Below are 25,410 nucleotides of genomic sequence, written 5' to 3'. Positions count from 1 at the left end.
AAAGAAGAACCAAACACAGAAAATCATCCATAAATATTTCAATGAACTTCTCAACCATGTCAGAAAATATGGACATCATGCACCTTTGAAAAATTGCAGGAGCATTGCAAACCCAAAAGGCACTTTCCTATAAGCAAAAGTACTATAAGGGCAAGTGAAAGTGGTCTTCTTTTGATCCTCGGGAGCAATAGGTATTTGAAAATACCTTGAATAACCATCTAAAAAGCAATAGTAGGGGTAACCTGCAAGTCTCTCAAGCATTTGATCAACAAAAGGTAAAGGAAAATGATATTTGCGTGTTGCTTTGTTCAATTTTCTATAATAAATACATACACGACAACCTGTGACAGTTCTAGTAGGAATTAACTCATTATTTTCGTTAGAAATAACTGTCATACCTCCTTTCTTTAGGACAACTTAAACGGGACTTACCCAACTACTATCAGAAATTGGATAGATAATGCCAGCATCCAAAAGCTTTATGATCTTAGCCTTGACTACTTTTTTCATGTTTGGGTTCAATCTTCTTTGATGCTCAATTGAAGGTTTGTAGTCTTCCTCCATCAAGATCTTGTGCATGCACACGCTTGGACTTATTCGCTGCAAATCTGAAATTGATCATCCTAGGGCTTCTTATGTTTTCGTAGGACCTGTAACAACCTTTCCTCTGGATCTAGTGTTAAGTGAGAAGAAATAATAACAGGAAAAGAATTATTCTCACCTAAGAATGCATGTTTTAAATGAGATGGAAGTTGTTTAAATTCTTGCTTTGGTGTTTCACTTTCTTTCTCATCTATGATGCTTTGATTATTAATGTCGCTTTTATCTTTAAAAGTTTCCTTTACATACTCATCAACAACATCAATCCTAAAACAGTCATTACAATCCATGGGAAGTTTACAAGATTTAAGAACATAAAAAACAACCTCCTCTTAACCTACCCTCAATGTTAATTTACCTTCATACACATCAATCAATGCTCTTGTAGTTGCAAGAAAGGGTCTTCTAAGGATTAAGGATCCTTCTCTATCTTCATCAATGTCAAGAATAACAAAATCAACAAGAAAAAAAAAATTTACCTAGCTTGACGAGCACATCTTCTACAATCCCTCTTGGGTATTTGCTTGATCGATCTTCCAACTGTAGAGACATCCTTGTTGGTTATAGCTCTCCCATCCCTAGCATCTTAAAAACTTCATAAGATATAAGATTAATGCTAGCACCTAAATCTGCTAAAGCTTTTCTAAAATCAAGATTTCCAATATTACAAGGGATAGAAAAACTTCTTGGATCTTTTATTTTGGAGGCAATTTATTTTGAATGATTGCACTACACTCCTCTGTCAACATTACCATTCCTCGATCATCTATCTTCCTTTCCTTGCTCAGGATCTCCTTTAGGAATTTTGCATAGCTGGGCATTTGAGCAAGGGCTTCAGCAAAAGGGATGTTGATTTGCAGCTTTTTGAAGACATCAAGAAATTTGAGGAAACTCTTGTCATCTTGTGTTTTCTTTAACCTTTGTGGGAAAGGAATAGGTGGAAAATAGGGTTTTACTAACTCTTTCTCTTCTAGGTCAATGATGGGGATTTTTTTTTCTCTTCGTTCTCCTTCTCCATCCTGGGTGGATCCTCCAACTATTTGCCACTCCTCAAGGTGATAGCTTGTACGTGTTCATTAGGATTTTTTCCAGTATTACTAAGTAATGTACCTTGAGGTTAAGAGGCCATCATGTTTGCAAATTGTCCTAGTTGAATCTCCAAGTTCCTTATCGCAGCTTGTTGGATTTTTTAGTTTTCTCGAGTTTCATTCATGAAGTCCATGTGCGACTTAGAGAGGGCAGTAAGGAGATCATCATGAGATTTTTTCTCATCAGGCAGGAAACCTGGTGGTGCGTTCAAGGCATTGTTTGGGTTCCCATATGAAAGATTATAGTGATTCCTCAACCTGTTATCATAAGAGTTAGAGTACGGGTAATTCTTCCTTCCTTGATTCATCACATAGTTTACTTGCTCCAAAGTTTGCAGATTTAAAGAATCCAATATGCATTCTCCAATCCCATGTTGCCCATTACACCTGTCACAAGCTTGAATAATAGAATTAACCGAGTTAGTAATCAATAAGTCCAACTTCCTTACCATATTGTCTACCTTGGCATTGAGTGCGGTGATGGCATCAATCTCATAAACTCCTGCAGTCTTCTTCCTTTCAGAGTTGCTTTGATAATGGCTATTGCTTGCCATCTCTTCTATAAAGTCATGTGCCTCATCAATATCTTTTCTTTCAAAAGATCCACCTGCAGTTGCATCTAGAGTAATCTTAATGTTAGGAGATAATGCATTCTAAAAAGTTTGTACTTGTAACCACTTAGGCAAGTTGTGATGTGGGAACTTTCTCGATAAGTCCTTGAATCTCTCCCAAGCTTCGTACAAACTCTCTTTATCATGGTGGACAAAGATCATTATCTCATTGCGCAGTTTTGTGGTCTTTGAAGATAGAAAGAATTTTGCTAAAAATTTTTGGGCTGATTCCTCCCATGTTGTAAAACTTCCAGAAGGGCATGATCGTAACCAGGATCGTGCTTTGTCCTTCAGAGTGAAAGGAAAGAGTCTTAATTTTATGGCATCCTCAAAAACTCCATTTTGTTTAAAAGTGTCGCAAATTTCTAAGAAATTTGTGATATGGGCGTTAGGATCTTCACTAGGTAAACCTCCTTATTGAATTGAGGTGGAAAGCATTTGGATAATTGCAAGTTTAATTTCAAAATTATTAGCTTCCACCCTAGGTCTAGTGATGCTCGAGGTTGTTCCATTGAGAGAAGGAGTTGTGTAATCTCACAAAGTGCGGACATGAGGTTGGGGTCCATCCTGAGGGTTAACATCATCAGCCATATTTGCTTGCTGTTCTGGTTTGTTTTCACGTGCTCTTCTCGCAGCGTTGTTCCTACGACAAGTCTTTTCGATTTCTGAATCAAAGATCAAGGGCTCAATTCCACGTGATCTTCTTTGCATAAACACATGAAATAATCTTCCAGAAAAATTAAATTAAATAAGTAAAAATAAATAAATGTCTAAATTAATAATAGGGTAATTAGTATTGATATTGGTAACGTTAATCCCAGGCAATGGCCCCAAGAACTTGACAGTGATTTTTCGCAAGTATACGAAATCGCAACAAGTAATATATAATGAGTAGAGTATCATTGTCATGAGGGTTGTATACCAAGTACCAAAATTGTGTTAACCTACTATTACTTAAACGGCGATTTAGGGAAATTATTTTAAAATTCAACAAATAAAGATAATAAAAAGAAATCAAGCAAGCAATTTTTGATTAAAAGAAATCAGGGATTAAATACTACTAGGGATTTTGACTTCACTTAATTCTATCCAATTTATCTTATTAGTTCGTTAATCAATTTTAATTGTTCAAGTAGGGGAAACAACCCTAAAATCACTAACAAGCTCTCCTGATGTATTGTTAACTATTGTAACCCGATCTAGTTACTTATCTTCTAATAATGCAATCAAACATGAATTAAATCATTAAGTTTTATGGTTTATTTATGAATTCATAACTTAAGGTTGTTAACTTATGAAAACTGCCCATGAGTCAAACTATGTAGCTTCCGCATCAAGTTATTATTTTCATGTAATTTATTACCTTTTTCATATCAAAAACCCTTCTCCCAATAGTGATTAATGAAATAAATCAATCCAGGAGAGAAACTTTGCCTAAAAGCATTAAACTCAATAATAAATTATACTTTGAACAAAGAAAAATAAATTTAATATTATAAATTGGAAAAGAAATTAAGTTACATCAAATCCCTAATATGAGAGTTTAGTTTGACATAGTAATTAAATAAAACTCAATTAAACTTGATAATAATTCCATAATCAATGTGAATAATGAAAAGTAAAAACAAGATTAAGAGTTTAGAGATAAAAACTAGTCAAATAACGTGGACGGCCTTGAATCTTGACAAAAGGTTGATCACTTGAGTCTTAAAGAGAGAAAAATAATAAAACAAAAGATTATAAAACCAGAGATGGTCTACACAATGAATTGGTTCTCTCTTTATATAGACTTCCTGGGAGAAAATCCGACTTCGTTTAGGAGATAGAGTTTTCATTAAGTAAGAAACCTTTTGGAAATAGGAAATTGGAATTTCTTCTCAATATATAGGTAGTGATACCCTCTAAGTTGAGGGACTACTAGTAAAATTAACTCGTAGATCTCGCTATTGGATTTCATCTCACACGCGAGTGACATGAAACATAGTAGAATCTCATCTTCTGCAAGAATGGTTTAATAGAATTTTATATGATCGGAACTAAGTTGTGCAACTTAAAACCCAACAAAAAAAATATCAAAATAGTTCTTTTTGGGGCATACAAAAATCATTACAATTCAATAATATTCATAGTACATAAAATGAAAGTCAAATTAATATAAATAGCCTCATACATACTTATTAATGAATAATCTAATAATCACAAAAAGAATAATTGAAGTGTCCAACAATTAAGTACTAATGATGCTTATTACAACATGCAATATGCAGTCATTCAAAAGGAAGACACAATCTCAAATTAATCTCTGATTACCCTTAGCCGAAAGTCTTTATTGATTGACAATTTTATAGAAGGTAAGAAAGGCAATTAAAAAGGATTTAGTTATTAATTCTTGAAGAGTTCTAAACAATGCTCTTGATCCAAGTTTCTGCTCCAAAATTTCTTTTAATCAACATATGTGAAGTCCCTGTACACGGCTTCACTTCCATGGTCTGTGAGAGGTTTGGCTGGGCTAATTAATGCATCATCTTACGGGTAAAGGAAGGAAGCAACTGACATCCTAGCTTTCTTAGCATTAACAATGGCTCGGTGCCATAAACTTTTGTACCTCCGATTGCTTAATGCCGGTAATAACTCTTTATTAATTTTTTTTTTTAAATTACAAAAGGAAAGAGAAGCAATGCCTGTACGTAAAAATCCTAGAATAAACTACCCCATTAATATCATAAAGAAGCCACTCACACAAATATGGAGGAATCCCCTTAAGAATATCAGTACTCAGAATTATAGTTTTAACATAATTCACCAACCAATCTCTACAGAACTTTGCCTCTCTATAAATGTGAGAGATATGACATACCAATTCCTCATACTGAAAGCACCAGATAAATTCACAATATATTTACAAAAAAACCAAATATAAAAATAATACTTAACTAACTTTTAATACTTTCAACTGCCAATATTTGATTGTTCAATCATATGATCTTTATCTAATATCCATTGAATCAAAGAGATCCAAAAAGTTGATTCATTAGTAGCATTTAACTATTAATAATTAGCAATTACAAAGTCAATAATGTATGGTCTGGTTTGTCTTTTCACTTATACGAAAAGTGGGAGGTTTCGAGCTCGAGCCCTCTCCACAGTGTTATTTCAATCTATTATACTTCCACATAAATAAATAAAAACTAGCAATCACAAAGAGAGCTATTAATAATTAAATCTTAATTACAACTTTAACCAAATTCAAATATTAAGATAAGAAACGTGGAAAATTACCTGCAATTGATCATCAATATTAAGGACAAAAGCATTAGGGTGAGGAATAAAAGCAAGCCAATTGTCATCTTTAAGGACTTGAAGGCCTGCCACTCGCAGTTCTTGAAGCAATTGTAAGGGCATTGGGATCTGTATGTCTAGGTAACCCATATGTTAACTCTGGCTCAGGACAAGGTGGGTAATAGTTTACGGCCATATCTTGTCCTTATTCACCTAATACATTCTTTATATGGTCATTTTCAAGCCTCAAGGTCTCCAAGATTAGTTATTGTAATTGAAATCCAAGTTCTAGAACTTCTTTACAATAATTACTCACAATTTTCCTACATAAAAATTTCATATTAGATTATGGCTTTATGATTGTTGATACTATAGTTTTACAACAATGCCGTTCAATAACGTACTCTTTCCAATAGCTTTTAAAGTTTGAGGGACCATTTTATGAAGTGTAAACATTATAAGTTGCGTTTCACACATATTAATTAATTTTTTTATTATAATTATAGTTTTTTGTCATTTTAAAATAAATAATTATTTTTATTGAATACTTTTAATTTAAATTACTCTATAAATAGCTACCAGCTAAAAATTAATAGCTAATAGAACAATTAATAGTTACTATAATAATTAATAGCTATTAAAACAATTAATACTATCGAATAGCTAGACCCATTGAGTAACTGTGTTTAAAATTATTTTTTCTATTATTTCTAGAATACTCGCAATAAAATTGAAATATAATTAATTAAGAAGAGAGTACATCAAACTGTGCCCATGGAGAATAAACTCTTTCAATTAGAAGATCATTTCTAGTAAGTGGAGAACGAATTATCATGACTCAGTACTTAGAGTATCCTTTCTAATAAATACATCCCCATCACTTGGAAGATCCTTTCGAATAAGTGAAAATTACCTCAGTGATGTCAAAGATTTTGACGTCTCCAAGAATAAATCTTCCTGGGATTGAGCCTCCCACCAATAAGTTTAACCAAGCCAGTAGCCATCTCGACAAGCTAGTAGGCCTCAACAAGTTGATAGCCTCCAATAAATCGGATTTAATCTCCCTCCAGCAACTAAAAAGGATCGAGCCAAATACTTTTGCAGCTGAAATGGATTAGCTATGTCGGCAACTGAAAATGATTAGTTAGCCAAATATTTTTACAGCTGAAATGGATCAGCTATGTTAGCAACTGAAATAGATCAATTAGCCAAATATTTTTGTAGCTGAAATGGATCGGCTAGCCAACGTCTACAGCTGAAATGGATCAGTTATGTCAATAACTAAAATGGATCAGTTAGCCAAATTTTTTTACAGCTGAAATGGATTAGCTATGTACACAACTGAAATGGATAAATTAGCCAAATATTTGTGCAGTTGAAATGGATCAGCTACATCTCCAGACAACTGAAATGGATAAATTATATCTCCAGCTAAAAATGGATCAGCTATATCAACAGCTACATCTCTAGCTAGCTGAAATAGATCAGCTATATCTCCGATTGAAGTGGATCAACTATATTAATAGTTGAAATGGATCAGCTACATCTCCAGCTTAAAAGGATTAGTTATGTCAACAGCTAAAATGGATCAACTGTCTCCACAGCTGAAATGGATAAGCTAGACCAACAAATTAGCAACTGAAAAGTGTTAAAGTTACAGCTACAGCTCCATTGAAGAAATTGATGCAAGTGTTGTTGATAGTTTTTGGAGGTATTTGTTAAAGTCATTTAGATTTTGTTGTAGTCAAGAAGTAGTTGAACTACCTTGCTTTTAGGTAGGTTTGGTGAACAACCTTCCTTGACTTATGGAAGGTTGGTGAACAAACTTTAAATGTTTACATTATGCTGTAATGGAAAATATAAGAAGTGAATATTTGTTACTTCACACTTACAAAATTTGCAGCTTTTTTCATTTTCTGCAGAATTTCCTTCTCTTCCTTAATTTTCTGCTCTTCTAAACCAACAAGTGGTATCAGAACAACCTTGATCTCAAAGGGCTGTGTGTGTGTTAGAGTGAAAAACATAGAGAAAGCCACCAAATAAACCAGAATTTGTGAAGTTTTTCTGTTTATTTGCTTTTCTGCAAATGGCTTCCAGCAGCATGTCTCTTTCACCACCTCATTTTAATGGGGAAAACTATCATGTTTGGTCTGTGAAGATGAGAGCTTATTTCAAGGGGCTTGGATTATGGCAGTATGTGGAGGAAAACAGAGTACCTCCACCTCTTAATCAAAATCCAACCCTTCAGCAGATTAGACAACATGAAGAAGAGGTTGCTAAGGCTCCAAAAGCTCTGTCCTATATCCATGCAGCTGTTGCAGATCCTATCTTCACCAAGATTATGACATGTGAGACAGCACATGAAGCTTGGGAGAAGTTAAAAATTGAGTATCATGGATCTGAAAAAACTAGACAAATGCAGATATTCAATTTAAGAAAAGAATTTGAAATGTTGAAAATGAAGGACAATGAAAAGGTGAAAGATTACATTGATAGAGTTATGAAAATTGTAAACCAAATTCGATTGTTGGGAGAAGAGTTAGAAGAGAAGAGAATTGTGGAGAAAGTTATGGTGACTCTCCCTGAAAAATTTGAAGCCAAAATTTCTTCTCTTGAAGAAACTTGGGACATGTCACAAATATCCTTAAATGTGCTTTCAAATGCTCTACAAGCTGTAGAACAAAGAAAAGCCTATAGGGAAGAAGAAACCATTGGAGAGAAGGCTCTTGTTGTGACTCATAAAACAAAAATGCAAGAAGGAGGTTCAAGAGGCCAGCAAACTGACAGAAAACCAAAAATGAAGAAGAATTTCAGAAAAAATTGGAGGAAGGACAGATTTCCACCTTGTCCACATTGCAAAAAAACAAACCACACTGAAAACTACTGCTGGTTTAGACCTGGAGCTCAATGTAAGGTTTGTAAGCAATTTGGTCACACCGAGAAAGTTTGTTCTACAAACCAGAATCAACAAACACAAGCCCATCATGCACAAGTCACCGAAAATTCTGAAAAGTATGAAGAACAACTATTTGCTGCAAATGAAATTGAAGAATGTGGTGTCTCAATTGAAGCTAAAGAAGCATGGCTTGTTGATAGTGGCTGCACTAACCACATGACACCAAACTTGGTGAATTTCGATAGCTTGGATACAAACTATTCTTCAAAAGTCAGACTTGGAGATGGTAGGCTTGTTGATGTCAAAGGCAAAGGAGATGTGATTGTACAAACTCCTTCAGGTACAAAGCTTGTTTCCGATGTTCTTTACGTACCGGAACTAAATCAAAGCTTGTTTTCGGTTGGTCAATTGATGGATAAGAATTACAGTTTGCTATTTAAAGATAAAACTTGTGAAATAAGTGATCCTTCTGGCTCAAAGTTATTTGCTGTCAAAATGAAACGGAGAAGCTTTCCTCTAAATTTAAGAGACTTCGAAGAAGAATCTTGCTTGAGTCATAAAGAAGAATCTAATTTGTGGCATAAGAGACTTGGTCACACCAATCTCAATTCATTAAAATTGCTGCAATCCAAGAAGTTAGTTGCTGATTTGCCATCTATAGTTGAAGAAGACAGCAGTATATATGACATATGTCAGTTAGGCAAACTCAGCCAAACACCATTTCCATCTGATCAAGCATGGAGAGCTTCTATGAAACTTGAATTAATACACACTGATGTGTGTGGCCCTATGAGTGTCTCATCTTACAATGGCAGCAAGTATTTTCTATTGTTTATTGATGACTACACCAAATTCTGCTGGGTATATTTCCTCCAATTCAAATCTAAAGTTTTCAAAATGTTCTTGAAGTTTAAATCAATGGTAGAGAATCAAGTTGGCTCCCCAATCAAGATTTTAAGATCTGATAATGGGGCTGAATTTACATCCAATCAATTCAAGTAATATTTGCAAGAAGCAGGCATTCACCATCAATTAACAGTAGCTTACACACCTCAACAAAATGGTGTAAGTGAAAGAAAGAATCGATCTGTGATGAATATGGTGAGATGTCTCTTGTTTGAGAAAAATCTACCCAAAGTTCTTTGGGCTGAAGCTGTAAACACTGCTGTATATCTTCAAAATCGGCTTCCAACCAAAGCTATTGATGGAAAAACTCCTTTCGAAAGCTGGTTTGGAGTTAAACCATCGGTAGGTCATCTCAAAATCTTTGGAAGCATATGTTTTTCATTTATTCCAAATGCAAAAAGAGGGAAATTGGATCAACGAGCTGAAAAGGGAATTTTAGTAGGCTACAGCAGTGAATCCAAAGCCTACAGAATTTTGAATATCCTGTTACTAAACAGGTGTATGTCAGCAGGAGTGTCAAATTTGATGAGAAAGGTGAATGGGATTGGAGTAAAATGGAACCAGAAAATTCTAAATCAGTTCTTGATTTTCAGCAAGAGCAAGAACTTCCAGTTGACAATGAAGAAGAATCAGATGAAGATGATTATGCAATTAGAGGGACTAGATCCCTAGATGAAATTTACAGCAGATGTAATGTTGTCTCACTTGAACCAACTCAGGTGGATGAAGCCTTAAAATTGCCTGAGTGGAGAGCTGCCATGGAGGAGGAGTTGAAGATGATTATGAAAAATGAAACATGGATTTTAGTTCCTAGACCATTGAATAAGCATGTAATTGGAACTAAATGGGTATTCAAATTGAAATTAAATTCTGATGGCTCCATCAATAAGCACAAAGCAAGATATGTTGTTAAAGGCTACGCTCAACAGCAAGGGGTTGATTTTATAGAAACCTTTGCACCAGTTGCAAGATTTGACACTATTAGATTGATTTTGGCACTAGCAGCAAGTGAAGGTTGGCAAGTCTTTCAATTGGATGTGAAATCAGCTTTCTTAAATGGTTCTTTAAAGGAAGAAGTGTATATTGAGCAGCCTCAAGGTTTTAATGATGGAAGCAATAGAGTGTGTTTGTTGAAGAAAGCACTCTATGGTTTAAAACAGGCCCCAAGGGCCTGGTATGCCAAGATTGATCATTACTTGCTGAATTTGGGTTTTAAACGAAGCTTGAATGAGGCAACACTTTACGTAACTCAACAAGGAAGTGATGTGCTTATCGTTTCTGTGTATGTTGATGATCTACTTGTCACAGGCAACAATTTACAATTAATTCAAGAATTCAGATTGAAGATGCAGCAGGTTTTTGAGATGAATGATCTTGGCTTAATGTGCTATTTCCTTGGGATTGAAATTGCTCAAGATGAGCAAGGGATTTTTATTTCACAAAAGAAATTTGCTTGGGAGCTGCTTAAAAGGTTTGAACTTAGCAAATGCAAACCAGTGAGTACACCTACAGCCCATGGAATAAAATTGCAAAAGGATGATGGTTCTCACTCTATAGATGCTTCAACTTATAGAAGCATGGTTGGTTCTTTGCTGTATTTATCTATAACAAGACCAGATATCATGTTTGCAACAAATTTACTATCGAGATTCATGAATTCTCCAACTGAAAACCATCTTACAGCAGCCAAACGAGTTTTGAGATATGTGCAAGGGACTGCTGAATTTGGTTTGTTTTATAGAAGATTAAATGGTGTAAAGTTGTTGGGGTTTTCAGACAGTGATTGGGCTGGGTCATTGGATGATATGAAGAGCACTACTGGTTTTTGTTTTTCACTTGGTTCTGCTGTCATTTGCTGGGGAACAAGAAAGCAAGCTTCAGTCGCTCAATCAACTGCAGAGGCAGAGTATGTTGCAGCATCTGCTGCTGTAAATCAAGCTATTTGGTTGAGAAAGGTGTTAGTGGATCTGAATTTTCAGCAAGAAAATCCAACTAAAATACTTTGTGACAATAAATCAGTTGTTGCTATGGTTAAGAATCCAATTTTCCATGGAAAAACCAAGCATATAAAAATCAAGTACCATGCAATTCGTGAAGCTGAAAAGGAAAATGAAATTCAGATTGTTCATTGCAGTTCTGAAGACCAAACAGCAGATATTTTCTCCAAGGCATTGCAAAAACCAAGATTTGAATTTCTTAGGAATAGACTTGGTGTTTGTCTCAACTCTTGCATCAAGGAGGAGTGTTAAAGTTACAGCTACAGCTCCATTGAAGAAATTGATGCAAGTGTTGTTGATAGTTTTTGGAGGTATTTGTTAAAGTCATTTAGATTTTGTTGTAGTCAAGAAGTAGTTGAACTACCTTGCTTTTAGGTAGGTTTGGTGAACAACCTTCCTTGACTTATGGAAGGTTGGTGAACAAACTTTAGACTAGCTCTACTATAAATGTTTACATTATGCTGTAATGGAAAATATAAGAAGTGAATATTTGTTTTTTCACACTTACAAAATCTGCAGCTTTTTTCATTTTCTGCAGAATTTCCTTCTCTTCCTTAATTTTCTGCTCTTCTAAACCAACGAAAAGGATCAATTATCTCCACAGCTTAAATAGATCAACTATCTCAATAGCTGAAATGGACCAGCTGGACCAATGAATTAGCGATTGAAAAGGATCAGCTTATCTACATTAATCAACAGCTGAAAATGATCAGCTCATCATCTTCGTTTCTCCTAAGAAAAAAAGAAATACTAAATTCATCGCCATCACTCGTGCCAAATCCTTTTTGACAGTATGATGGGAACGTCTATGAATATATATTTTTTACACCCTCATATCATCGAAACTTAGTTATAAAATGTGTGGTTCAAACCGGTATCAAATTGGTCAAGAATCAAAGGATAACCTAGAACTCAAATGTGATCTGCATCCACTATTTTGGCTATAACTCTTTACACATATGGAAGATTATCAAAACCTTGGCACAGTTAGAAACTAAATAGAAAGATTTTTCCAACGGTATATGGCACGTTAAAAACCAAGAACGGGCCATGAACCAAGCACAAAATCATTAAAATCATTGCAAATCGAAAGGGCTCAACAATAATCTCTCTCCATTTGAATTTTTAAATCTCAAGATACAAATATAATTTTTTAGCAAGCCAAAATATAATTCTAGATTAAAAACTAGAAATTCAGAGCTCTCCAACGATATATTTTGCAAGCCAACATCAAATTAAAATGAGTCTGAATGAGTAAAAATTATACACGAGAAAGAAGTTGAAAATTGGTCGTATAAACAATGATACCTCAAATTCGGAATTGCATTTACCCTAAGTTGAAAAGACATGAAGTCTACCTTCTAACCTTCTGCTATATAAAGCGCATCCCCCTTCAATCCAAAACACACAATCTCACCTTGTTCTAAGTTAAGGGTCATGTTTTGTTTTAAAGAAGTTAATGGGAGAGAATGTAATTCCCCTTGCCATTAGTACTTGTGACGTGAATCTACTATCTAAATCCTAGTTTCTTATGAGTGTGAGACATTTTGAAGTAAGTTTATGGGTCTTTGGCTAGTAGAAGAAGGAAAAATCGCATTCCAAGCTCATTTCCTCTGAAATTTTGGAGTGGATTTTACCTTAAAAATAATATTGTGGTAGATCTTGCTAATGTGAGAGTGATATGAAACATAGTAGAATCTCATCTCATGCAAGAAGAGGTTTATGCTATATGGACTTTTACAATTGGAACTAAATTTTGCAACTTAAACCCAAACAAGATAAATATCAAAATAATTCTATTTCAAGCATACAAAAATCATTACAGTTAAATAATTATCATAGTACATAAAATGAAAGTCAAATCAACATAAATAGCATCATATATACTTATTAATGGACTGTCCAATAATCATCAAAAGAATAATTCAAGTGTCCAAAAATTAAGTACTTATGATGCTTATTACAACACATGCAATATGCAGTCTTTTTTTTTATTTTTCCTTTTTCTTTCTGCATTCAAGGGGAAGACACAATCGCAAATTAATTTCTGATTACCCTTAGCCAAAAGTCTTTATTGATTAACAATTTTATAGAAGGTAATAAAGGCAATTAAAAATGATTTAATTATTAATTCTTGAAGAGTTCTAAACAATGCTCTTGATCCAAGTTCCTGCTCCAAAATTTCTTGTAATATTCAGCATATGTGAAGTCCTTGTACACGGCTCCACTTCCATGCTCTGTGAGAGGTTTGGCTGGGCTAATTAATGCATCATCTTGTGGGCAAAGGAAGGAAGCAACTGACATTCTAGCTTTCTCAGCATTAACAATGGCTCGGTGCCATACACTTTTGTACCTCCCATTGCTTAGTGCCTGCAACCACTAGACGTTTTTATATTATGACCAATTCCTTAGACTAGGATCATATGATTTGTATCTATTGAATCAAAAAGATTCAAAAATTTGATTCATTAGTAGCAGTTAACTGTTAACAACTAGCAATCACAAAGCAAATTAGGTGTGTTCTACTTTATTCTTTTTACTTATATAAGGAATAGGAGGTCCCAAATTCAGTGTCATTTCGATCTGTTGAGCCTCCTAATGAATAAAAAAAAAAAAAAAAAAAAAAAAACACTAGCAATCACAAAGAGAGGTACTAATCCCTCCATTCCAAAAAGGTAGTCCACTTTCTATGTTCATACAGATTAAAAAAGTAGTCAACTTTCTATGTTCATACAGATTAAGAAAGTAGCACGTATTATGGTTAAAGGATAATTTTATTTATAGAACTGTCCAATTATGTCCATCTTGAATAACACATGAGCAATTATTATATTAAAATAATAAGTAAGAATTAATGACGGTTATTAAAATAAGATAAAGTTTAATAAGGGTATAATAGACAATTTAAGGATTAATCATAATGCAAAAATAGGAAAGTGGACTATATTTTGAGACAAACCAAAGAGGAAAGATGGACTATCATTTTGAGACGGAGGAAATAATAATTAAAAATCTCAATTATATAACCAAATTCAAATATTAAGATTAGAAAAATGGATAATTACCTGCAATTGATCACCAATATTAATGACAAAAGCATTAGGGTGAGGATTAACAGCAAGCCATTTGCCATCCTTAAAGACTTGAAGGCCTGCGACTTGAAGATCTTGAAGCAAAATTGTAAGGGCATTGGGGTCTGTATGTCCAGGTAATCCATATGTTAACTCTGGCTCAGGGCAAGGTGGATAAAAGTTTACAGCCATATGTTGTCCTTGTTCACCTAATACATTCTTTATATGATCCTTTTCGAGCCCTAAGCTCTCCGAAATCAATTCTTGTAAGCGAAATCCAAGCTCTCGAACTTCTTTACAGTAATTACTCACAATTTCCCTACATAAAAATTTCATATTAGATCATGTTTTTATGATTATTGATATTATAGTTTGAGAGACTTTTTTATGAAACGTCAAACATTATAACTTCAACATTTTACGCATATAATTAATATTTTTATTTTTTGGCAATCATGAAAAATGGACCATCAAAATATAGAAAATATGTATTATGCCGTAAAGGAAAAGGAAATCGAGTAATTCCTCTTATAACTTTGAAAGTAGCGATAGATACTATCGAGAAGCATGCTCATAGTTTTTTTTCTTCCCAATTCAACTAATTAAACAGCTAATGTCTTTTTGATCATTTTAAAATAAATAGCTAATTAAATAGTTATTTTTATCGAATACTTCTAATTTAATCTCCTCTGTAAACAATTACAAGCTAAAAACTAATAGCTAATAAAACAATTAACAATTATTATAACAGCTAATAGCTACTAAAACAGTCAATATTACCGAATATACCTATTGAATGACTGTTCAAAATTATTGTTTCAATTATTTCTAGAATACTCGCAACAAAGTTGAAATATAATTAATTAAGAAGAGAATGCCCACCCATATCGACTCAATAGCTACCAATGAATATGAAAGGAATAATGATGACAAGATGAAAGAAGTTTCATTGACGGTGGGAATTGGAAGAAAATGTCCACATTTAACACTTTCCTTTCCCACATACAACTTGTCTATTGATATACCAAAATCAACTTCTTCAACCCAAATATTCAAATTTTCATTTCTTACTCCCAAGCAATAAGCAATTATTAAGAAGAAGACTATAATAGGAAGTCTTCCTAGACAACGCTGTCCCACTGATTTGAACATATATATATGGTATATCAAACGTAATCCTTTTAGTGGTTATGGATTAGCACAATGATGAAATATTTTATTATGACAAAGTATTCTTATTTTCAAACCTGATAATAACTGGTATAATAATATAATTCATTAATGAAAATTAAAAATAAGCATGCCATCAAGATATTAGCTAAGCTAACATCAAATAATTGATGCTTCAAAAAAAAAATAATTCTTTTTTTTTTCTTTTCAGAATATGATTGATTTTTCAAATATTATTATAATTTTGTCCCAGAATTTTCAGAATTAGATCAATTATTAAACAGTCAAAAATCAAAAAATGAAAATGAAATTAATGATTTAAAAACTTTAAAGTTAATTAATATTATATATATATATATATATATACACAGACACACGTGTAATCCCTCCGCCTCAAAATTATAGACCAGTTTTCTTTTTGGATGTCCCGAAATAATAGTTCATTTTATATTTTGAAATTTTTTTTTTCACTTTCCTATAATACCTTTATATAATAATTCGTATAAATAATTAATATTAGTTGAATTTATTAGATAATGAAAAATACTCTTAAGATAATTAAATTTGAAATATTGATATACTAACTATTCAACTTACTTTCAATGAATTATTAATATATAATCTTTAAAGTATTTAAGGATATACATGGAAAAATAAGGAAAAAATTATAATTAAATTAATTTAACTAAATATTCTTTGAAGTATGTAATGGAGAGAGTAAAAAATAATTTAGATTTATAATATAACATATGAATTCTTAATTCTATTTATTTTAATTATTATATATCAAATTCAATAATTTGATATTTAACTAAATGAAAAATATGGTACTACTTAAAAATAAATATTGTATGAAGCTCACTAATATAAAAAATTTTCTTCCCAATATTTAAAATATTAATTTTGAATTATTATTAATTTTAAAATTACTACAAGACTAAATCAATAATTAAAAATCGAATTAGCTGGGAGCTAATTCTGACAGCGAAAAAATTGACCAAACAGCAAGGAAACCGAAATTTGTGCGTTTATTAAATTGTTTCGTATAACCGTTGACTGTGTCCGGATAGACTACACCTCACCCTCTTAACCTCCCACTCACCGCCAATAAATCATAGATCTGTCCTTTGATTCTTTTGCTTACGTCAACACGGATTTAAGCAATTACGTCACCATTCCTACCCAACCCAATGAGATGGGTTGGAGCCAAATTAATTTAATTTAAAAAGAGCCAAATATACTAATTTATATAAAAAATAAATAAAATCATACCAAACTGTTTATAAATTTCCACGCAAGTTGTTTAATGAAAGTGACTTTATCCTACATAGAATGGCATTGGCAGTGAAATGCGGATACAATTTAGGATATTTGATTAAAATAAAATCAAAATATATTTTTATTGAGTGTTATTCTGTTGATAAATAAAATATTAAAAAATAAAAAACAAATTCATCAAAAAACAAAATCATAAAAACCAATTTCACGGTAAAATGTCTAAATTGTCATTCTTAAAATTAAAAATTTTGCATTTAATTTTGCTATAAAATACCAAATAAATATCAATGAAATTGAAAATAAATAATTATTATATTCTTAAAATTTTAAATGAGCAATTGAAATGGAATAAATGAAATATTTAATTGTTAATATTAAAGTCAAACGGAGGGAATACCGATATGAAATAAATAGGTTTACTAGGCCGGGCACAATCTTCCAGTGCAGTGGACCCACATCTTCAACAGATTTAATCACATGGCCTAATCTGCAAGTGCCAATGGTCCATATATGTGGTTATGATGTTTGCGTTAATATTACGGCTGTCAATTTTATTGAGAAGATAAAGGGTATTTTAGACTATTTATCTATAACTGTTTTCCTGGTTTTTACGTAAAAGGAAATCAAATACTAAGAAAAAGATTGAAAATAGAATTAAGAGTTAAAATATCTATATTTCACACGAATATGAAAATAGGAGAATAATGAGATTTTCAATAGAGTTTTTAGTAAAATTTGAATATTCTAATATAATTTTAGTAATGACATATAGATAATTAATTGTTTTAAAATTATTTTTTAAATAAATGCATATAGATAATTAAATATTTCAAAATTTTAAGTTTTATTTTTTAAAAAAAATTAATTTTAATATATATATATATATATATATATATATATATGATAATGAAACATTTAAATATTTTATTTTATTTTTTAAATATTTGATTTTAATTTTATTATAATTTGAAATATTTTATTTAGGAGAAACTTTATTAACAAAAACAATGTTTTTAGTCAAATATACAATAAAATATCCAAATAAAAAGGATTTGCATTTAAAGAAAAAACATTCGCTTGAATTATAAAAAAACCATCTAAAAATTCTAAAGAAACACATGCTTTATTTAGTACAAATGAATTAAAAATGTAAATTTATTTACAAATAAATTCTAAATTTATACTCATGTTTGGAATAAATTTAGAATTTAAAATTTATTTGCTTTTATTTTCTAAATATCATTGGCATAATAATTTTAAAAGATTGAGAAAACGAATAGTTCATCATAAAATTTTAGGTTGTTTAAATTTATGAAATTTATTTTAACATTTCATTTTTTTTAGTACAATTTGATTTAATTATATTGAAATCCATATAATTGAATTCTTTAATTTTTTATATTAAACACAAAATTTAAATTTATAAATAAATTATTACATAAAAATATTTGAAATACATTTATTCCAAAAAAGAAGTTAAACACATCTATCAACATTGCTTTAAAATTTAAGAAGGAATACATAAATATGAAAATTATTACATGTTTCTTTTCAAAAATTACTAAAAAATTATTATAAATTTTAGAAATTCTTGTAAAAAAAAAAACCTTTAACATATATTATAAGATTATATTCGATAAAATTAGTTATTTTAATAAATATTAATTATTTTATTAATTGTGATCTTAAAGATAATGATGTTTTTTTAATTTGTTGTCTCAAATTATAAACACTAATGCAACGCTACGAACCAAACAATACAAATAATAGATACATTGTTTATATGGCTGACAAATTCCGTAGCTAATGTGAGTTAAATATTTTTCAAATTGATTTTAATATTATAATTAAATAAAAAGTGATATTTTTAATATTTTCTTATAGAACCTTCTTTTTAGGAAACAAATGAAGCACTTGAGAACACAAAATGTTTAATTGACAGACCCCACTCATTACTAAAAAGGGACTCTATTAAATACCAACAAGGCAACAACTGTTGTTTCCCGTCTGCGTTGTCTACTTTGGTGTCAGAAGGTGATATGGGCAACTTTTCAAACCAAAACCATGTAAAATTAGAGGTTGCTAATTTGCAGAACTGGCGATTTTTGGATTGGTTGGATTCAAAATTGGGATTGAAACCGAATCTTTTTTAGTTCTAATCCGTTCTAGTCCATCGGTTTCGGCTGCAGCTCATTTTCATTTTTCAACTTTTTTAACCAAACTTACCGAACCGTGACCAAAATCAGGAACTGAAATTGACTCGGTCCCTATGGTTCTAATTCCGATTCAAAACCAACTCTTTCTGAGCCATTTTTTCTGTGAACCGGTGACTAGCTCTATGTGGAAGTAGTAGTTCAGATGGGTTTGGTCATATCCATTTGGGTTTAGACAAGACAATCTTAAAGTAATTTATTTATTTTAAGTGATGGGAGTAGGCATGGCCACCGGTTCGGTTCTAACCAAAATCAAACTGAAATCGAATCGTACTGTAGACGAATCAGAATCGGACCGGAACCAACGGTTCAAGAGCCGGTTAAGGTTCATGTGAATCTTAAAATATGAACCGGAACCGGCGGTTCCGGTCCGGTTCGAACCGGATGCATAAAAAAATTGTAGCTTAAAATTTTTTTATAAAACTTTATACCACTTGATTTGATTGTAGTTGATTTGATTTATGGTGAAGACAAGTACAATGGTACATAAGTTATAAAAAGTGGTGAAAAAAAAAACTTTGTTTGACTTAATTTATACAAAAAATGGTAAATGAATAGTTGATTTATAAAAAAAAATACTTTCAAGTGTACAGAAAAAGAGTGTAACGGATAATTTTTGATATGATAAGTGTTATTTATTTATTTTTTAGTAAATAAATTTTATTCATTTTTAATTATTTATTTATTTATTTACTGTAATTTATTAAATTATCCAAAAATATAGCTGTTATTTTTCTGTTGTAAGGGACAATTTGGAAAACTAATAAATGAGAAACATGTATAAATATAATAAGTTGATGATTTTTTATTTCACAACCAATTATATCCTAACTATTAACTTATTTTCAATCAAAATTCTCTCAAATTTCCATAGTTCATTATTTTTTCTATTGCGTTATTTTCCTTAATATTGGAATTATCTATTGTTTATTTTTTATTTTCTTACGTCCAATTCCAAATTCTTTCTCTAATCTCAATTTTTCCATTCATAAATTTACTTCATTTGATTTTTTTTAATAATTTTCTTAGTATTTGAAAATAATAATTTCCAACTCATTCCATTAATTTTATATTCCATTTATAGTTTTCTGTGTTAGTGAATTAGCAAAATTTGTAAATTTAATGTAATAATAGTTCTAAGTTAGTTAATAGAAGTTTTTCTTTTAAAATTTTATAATAATTTATTTAGTTAATAAAATTTAAACATTTTAAAATTATTATTTATTTATAAATTCGGAATCAAAATTTTATTATTTTTTTAAAAATTTGCTAAATACCGGAACCGAATCAGAACCGTAATTCAAACCGTCGGTTAGCCGAAACCGTGCCGAACCTACCGGAACCGAAGGTTCAAGAGTCGGTTTCGGTTCCGATTTAAAATTTTAAACATCTCGAACCGGCGGTTCAGTGAACCGAAACCAGCGGTTCAATTCGGTTCACTGAACCGGCTATACCTAGATGGGAGGGACCTGAGTAATCTTGAGATTTGATTCTTACCACCACTCCTGAATTAATTTTATTAATTTTAATTTCCTTTATGTCAATTTTGTTTTTTTTTTTTAAAGAGAAACATTTATTTTTCAGATTTAGATTGTTTTGGATAAAATTTTTTTTTAAACCATCGGTATCCGAACTCTAATACCAAAGACAGTCTAATCCGGCTCGAAGCTTAGTCACAATTAAGGCTTTTTTCCCCATTTTGCAAGTGTGTTTATCAGAGATTGAATCCGAAAACTCTTATTATATGTCCAGCCTGTATTGCCAACTGAGCCACAATCCGTAGATTTCGGATAAAATGCTTTAATATGTGTAAAATCTAAAAAAAAATATATATTATAAAAAAAAAGATAAATGGAAAGATATAAGAATCATCACTAGTTTCTTTTCAAATTAAGATTATAACAACTAAAAAAAAAAAGAAACGCAAAAGTATGGAAAATATTTTAATAAATATATGTTTATAAAAAATGATATTATTTTTTGGATCAACATTATTAATATAAATATAGGTTACAGTATCGCCCTTATTCAAACTGAATGATTTATGACTTAACCATATAGGAGAAATAAATAAATATAATATATAATACAAAAAGATTAGGGTCGGCTATATGACTAGCTTTTATTAAAATAATAATAATAATAATAAAAGCAAAAAGAAAGTTTGATTTGTACAAATAAACATGAAAAGGTAATAAGAAACAATTTTTGTCATTGAATAATTTTTATCATTTTCATTATTTCTTAATTTAACATTCTTTTTAATAATTACCATATATTTTTTTTTGATAGATTTTGAATTTTCCTTTACCTGTTTATTAACATTTTATTGATGTTTTCTTTACCTGTTTTCTATTTTTTTTTTATTACTATAGAAATATTACGATGTATTCATATTATTTTTTATCAATAAAATTTTGTTTTAAAAGGATAAAAAACAAACTTTTTTCTTTTTTACTAATTTACCCAATCTGGAGTCTTCCATTAATAAATTATAAATAAAAAAAAGAAGTAAGAGAACGGGTAGTTCATTCTAGACGATTTGATGTTTGGACAAGGTAATATAAGAAAGAAAACAAAATAAATGCAAGAAAATAAGGATGAAAGTTGAATTTTTCTTCTTTATAAAAAGCAAAACAGCGGAAGGAAAATAAAATTATTGTTTGAAATTACTCTCTTCTCCTTATTGTCTCTATATTTTCTTTCCTTTCACTCTTGTCATCTTGGTATTCATATGGTAAGAGCATGGTTTTTATCATTTAAGCTTGAGGAAGGTTTTATGTTTTATGAGATTAAAATAAATAAACAAATAACCCCCTTTAAGCTATTGCTAAATTTTTTAAAGCTTGAAAATAATTCTTATTATTTGTTTTAATTTTTTTAAGCTAAGTATTAGATCTTTTTTTCTCTAGTTATTTTTAGAAAAAATAAAAAATTGGTCCCTAATATTTAATTTCTATTTTAAAAAATTAATTATGAGATCCCTAAATTAAAAACCTCCTAATTATTTTTTGAAAATTGATATTTTCATTTATTAATTTAACTATAATTAGGAATCAATTAATTATTTTGCTCTATTTTTAAAAGATTATATATAAGTAACGTTGTTTATAAGTAATATGACTTAAATAACTAACTTCCCAAATATATAAATTTTTTTATTCATCTAGAAATTTTAAAAAAATGATGTCAACAAAAAAAAAGTATGGAACTTTGTATTGATGAAAATTATATTAAATTAATCAAAATAATATATATAAATTAATCTTAGATTACTGTATTAAATTTATTGACTCAATTTTTTAGGTTTAACCCTAAAAGCAGAATGTCTTTTATAAAATAACATATGAAGTGTAGAGTATGAACCATGAAGTTTTTAGTTGCAGTGGTTCCTATTAAAATGTAAAATACTGAAAGAAAAAAAAAAAAAAGGTAATGAAAAAAACAAATCTGAGGGTGTAATCGCAGATTCTAGCTAAAAGTCCCAGGAGGCGTTAATTACAAGTTCAACCCAAGTCCATATTTTATATTTTGTTACCGGTGTAAATGCAGAAACTTAAAATAATAAGATAAAAATGCACGTGTCAGGTTTTGAGCAGCTCATATTCACACACGCTGTATCCCTAGCATATCTAAAACTGAAGAGAGAGAAAGGGAAAAGAAAATAAAAGGCTTACTTGAATGGAGGAGGATTAGAAGGCCACTCAGGCACATATTTGTCAAGAGGATAGCAATGAAGTCTAAGATAGTCTCTCCAGTTATGCACTTTCTCTTTATTAACATTGAAACTTGTAGAGAGTCTTATTGTTTTTGATGGGTCATCTGAGTATAGCTTCAGCTTCTCCTCCACAGGCAGTCTAAAGAACTCACTAGCCACTCCTATCATCTTCTCCATTTCTTCTAAGGAAACTCCATGATTGATTACCTGCTTGCTTCCAGGTAAGACTATGATTAGTATTCTCACTTACCAAATGAGAGATTTGAGGATAAAAATCTCTCCACTATTAGAGTTTTTACCACTTATGCTGAAATAAGAGATTTGAAGATCAAAATCTCGACTACTAGAGTTTTTACCGATTCGAGTAAAATTTACTGATTCAAATAAAATGGTATGACTATTTTTTTCTCTCGTACGGTAACAAGAGATTTGAGATTCAAAAAATTTAAAATATAAGAGATTTTACCATTTTCGCGGGAACAATAGATTTGAATCGGCTATAATAGCTTTTACCAATTTTGACGAGTAAAAGACAAACCACTCTCAAGGAATAAAAACAAAACTCATTTATGCGTACCACTTGTAAAATGTCCAAAAAAGTTTACCTGGAAAAACCCGAACTCTGTGCACGCGTCGCCGATTTTTTTGACAATCTGAGCTCTATCAGGACAACCCAAGTCAATAACCGGAACGTCCTCACAGATTAGGACTTCCGACAGGCGAGGACGTTCGGATTCCGGTCTTATGTAGCTTTCTGGAAGGTTAGAGTAGTGGATTCCTGAAGAAAGGACCTTGGTCTCCATGGTTTCTATGAGGAAATTAATATACAAATCAGTATAAGAATAGGGTGCTAAGACAAAAACTACTTAGCCCCTTCAAGATGGATGCTCTAATACTAAAGCTCACCATGGAGCTTCTAACATATGAGAACTTTCAGTAGCAAACATGTATTTATAGAGCCGATTGCAAGCCTATAGGCACTACGATACTCTTAGATAAAAAACAAAAAATATAAAACTTTTTTTTGTTAAGAAAAAGACTAAGTCAACGCTAAGTTTAAAGAACTGCACTAATATAGATTCTTTGTACTAATACAGCTGACAAATCTTGTAAAAGATGAATCTGAAAAATTAGCTGTTTTTTATAGTTGTTAGTTAATAGTATTTCATAAAATGCTAAAAATTAAATATTATATGAGTTTATTTTTCACAGAATGCTACTCTAACATCTAAAAGTTAATGTAAACTCTATGTTATCGAATAACATTTTAAGTACTTGTTTAGTGTTTTGATCATTCAAAACTTTAAAAGCTACTTAAAAGGTTATTGAAGAAAACACAACCAAAATTATAAAAATTATTCTAATTATAGTGTAAATAATACTTGCATTCTGTTAATTGTAACACTTTTTAAACTTTTTAAAAGAATTTAAAAATAATTGGGTTACCTCAATTTTGGAAAAAATAATAATAATTAAATTACCATCTAAGTAATTCTTTTATAATTAAGAGAGGTAAAGTTGATGGAGAAATCTAGACATAGATAACGTTACAATAAAATATTAAAACTCCATTTGATCTCTTCGAATCCGTTTATTTTTATAAAATAATTTGCAGACAAATATTTTTTATAATTTTTTATTATTTGGGGCATTTAAAAAAATAAGTCAATAGAAAATATTTTTAGGGTTAAGGAAAATATAAGTCATTTTTTAAAAAATGATTTTTCATTTTCAAGAGAGGAAAACATTTTTTGGAAGTTAATAAATTTAGTATAACCTTATAAATGTATATTTTTAATTTATTAATTATAGATAACCACTACCACGAGTCACCGTTCACCACTAGCTATCACATTGGTAATCGATAGCTTTCATAATGTACCATTGTTTTGCATTTTTTTCATATTTAATAATAAAAATTTTTAAATATGAAATTTCTATTATTATTAATATTTTTATTGTCTTATGAGTTAAAAATTTTAATATTTTTTAATTAATTTTCAATATTACAACTAAATAACGGAAAATAAGTTAATTAAAAAATATTGTTCAAGGAAAACATTTTCCTTCAAAATATTTTCAAAGGTAAGTTATTTTCTAAAGGTAAGTTATTTAGATTTAAGATTTTTTTTTTTTACAAAAAGAATTTTATTTGAAATGAAAACTCTGAAAATGATTCAAATAAAGAAAGTCTAAAATGCTCTCGGTCGATATGAGTTTGTACTTTAATGGTGCTGGTTAGCAAGAGAAAGTGGTAAAAAAATAAAAAAAATGAACATTTAATTCCTTTGTGTTTCCAAAGCAAAAGTGAACAACTATTTATCTTAATTGTTTCTTACAGTGTGCTGAATTTTAATGATGTGAACATAAAATGAGTGACACTTTATATAATTTTCATAAAACGAACACACAAATGTATGGTTTCACCATAATTTTAAAAGAACTTTTTAATGTTTGCAGTTACATCTTATAAATATTCTCACATATTAAGTTTTCTCTGTCCTCCTGTTTTAACATGTACTCCATTTTAAATTATTCCGCTCATATTTGTCCATTTTATCATAGAATTATTAAATATAAAGA

The 25,410-nt window shown here is 30.5% G+C and overlaps 1 protein-coding gene, 1 non-coding gene and 2 pseudogenes across 5 annotated transcripts; 1 reads left to right on the top strand and 3 right to left on the bottom strand.

Moving 5' to 3' along the window:
• LOC149496277 (uncharacterized) overlaps positions 1 to 25,410 on the bottom strand; it is a 99,058-nt pseudogene that overhangs the window by 29,938 nt on the left and 43,710 nt on the right.
• LOC149496279 (small nucleolar RNA R71) lies at positions 2,373 to 2,479 on the top strand. The gene has a single exon (XR_016321092.1). It is a non-coding gene; the product is annotated as a small nucleolar RNA R71 (small nucleolar RNA).
• LOC105641385 (protein DOWNY MILDEW RESISTANCE 6 pseudogene) lies at positions 4,682 to 5,918 on the bottom strand (annotated as a pseudogene).
• DMR6 (2-oxoglutarate (2OG) and Fe(II)-dependent oxygenase superfamily protein) lies at positions 13,157 to 23,784 on the bottom strand. 4 transcript variants are annotated; one of them, XM_020682202.2, is made up of 5 exons: positions 23,433 to 23,784; positions 22,787 to 23,034; positions 17,294 to 17,383; positions 14,443 to 14,767; positions 13,157 to 13,747 (listed from the first exon to the last, which is right to left on the bottom strand). In XM_020682202.2, the coding sequence occupies exons 1-5, from the start codon at positions 23,628 to 23,630 to the stop codon at positions 13,505 to 13,507; spliced, it is 1,104 nt and encodes a 367-aa protein (XP_020537861.1). In that variant the 5' UTR covers positions 23,631 to 23,784; the 3' UTR covers positions 13,157 to 13,504. The 4 variants fall into 4 exon arrangements, with proteins under 4 accessions (XP_020537861.1, XP_089578067.1, XP_089578068.1 ...); XM_089721941.1 differs by having other exon boundaries at positions 13,157 to 13,756; positions 23,433 to 23,773; XM_089721942.1 differs by lacking the exon at positions 17,294 to 17,383 and having other exon boundaries at positions 13,157 to 13,756; positions 23,433 to 23,768.

Source organism: Jatropha curcas, chromosome 5 (assembly GCF_041381405.1).
Source record: "Jatropha curcas cultivar XTBG-Jc1 chromosome 5, XTBG_Jcur_1.0, whole genome shotgun sequence".
NCBI classification, from domain to species: Eukaryota; Viridiplantae; Streptophyta; class Magnoliopsida; order Malpighiales; family Euphorbiaceae; genus Jatropha; species Jatropha curcas.
The sequence above is the reverse complement of the archived record's forward strand: the minus strand, read 5'-3'. Positions and strand labels throughout refer to the sequence as shown.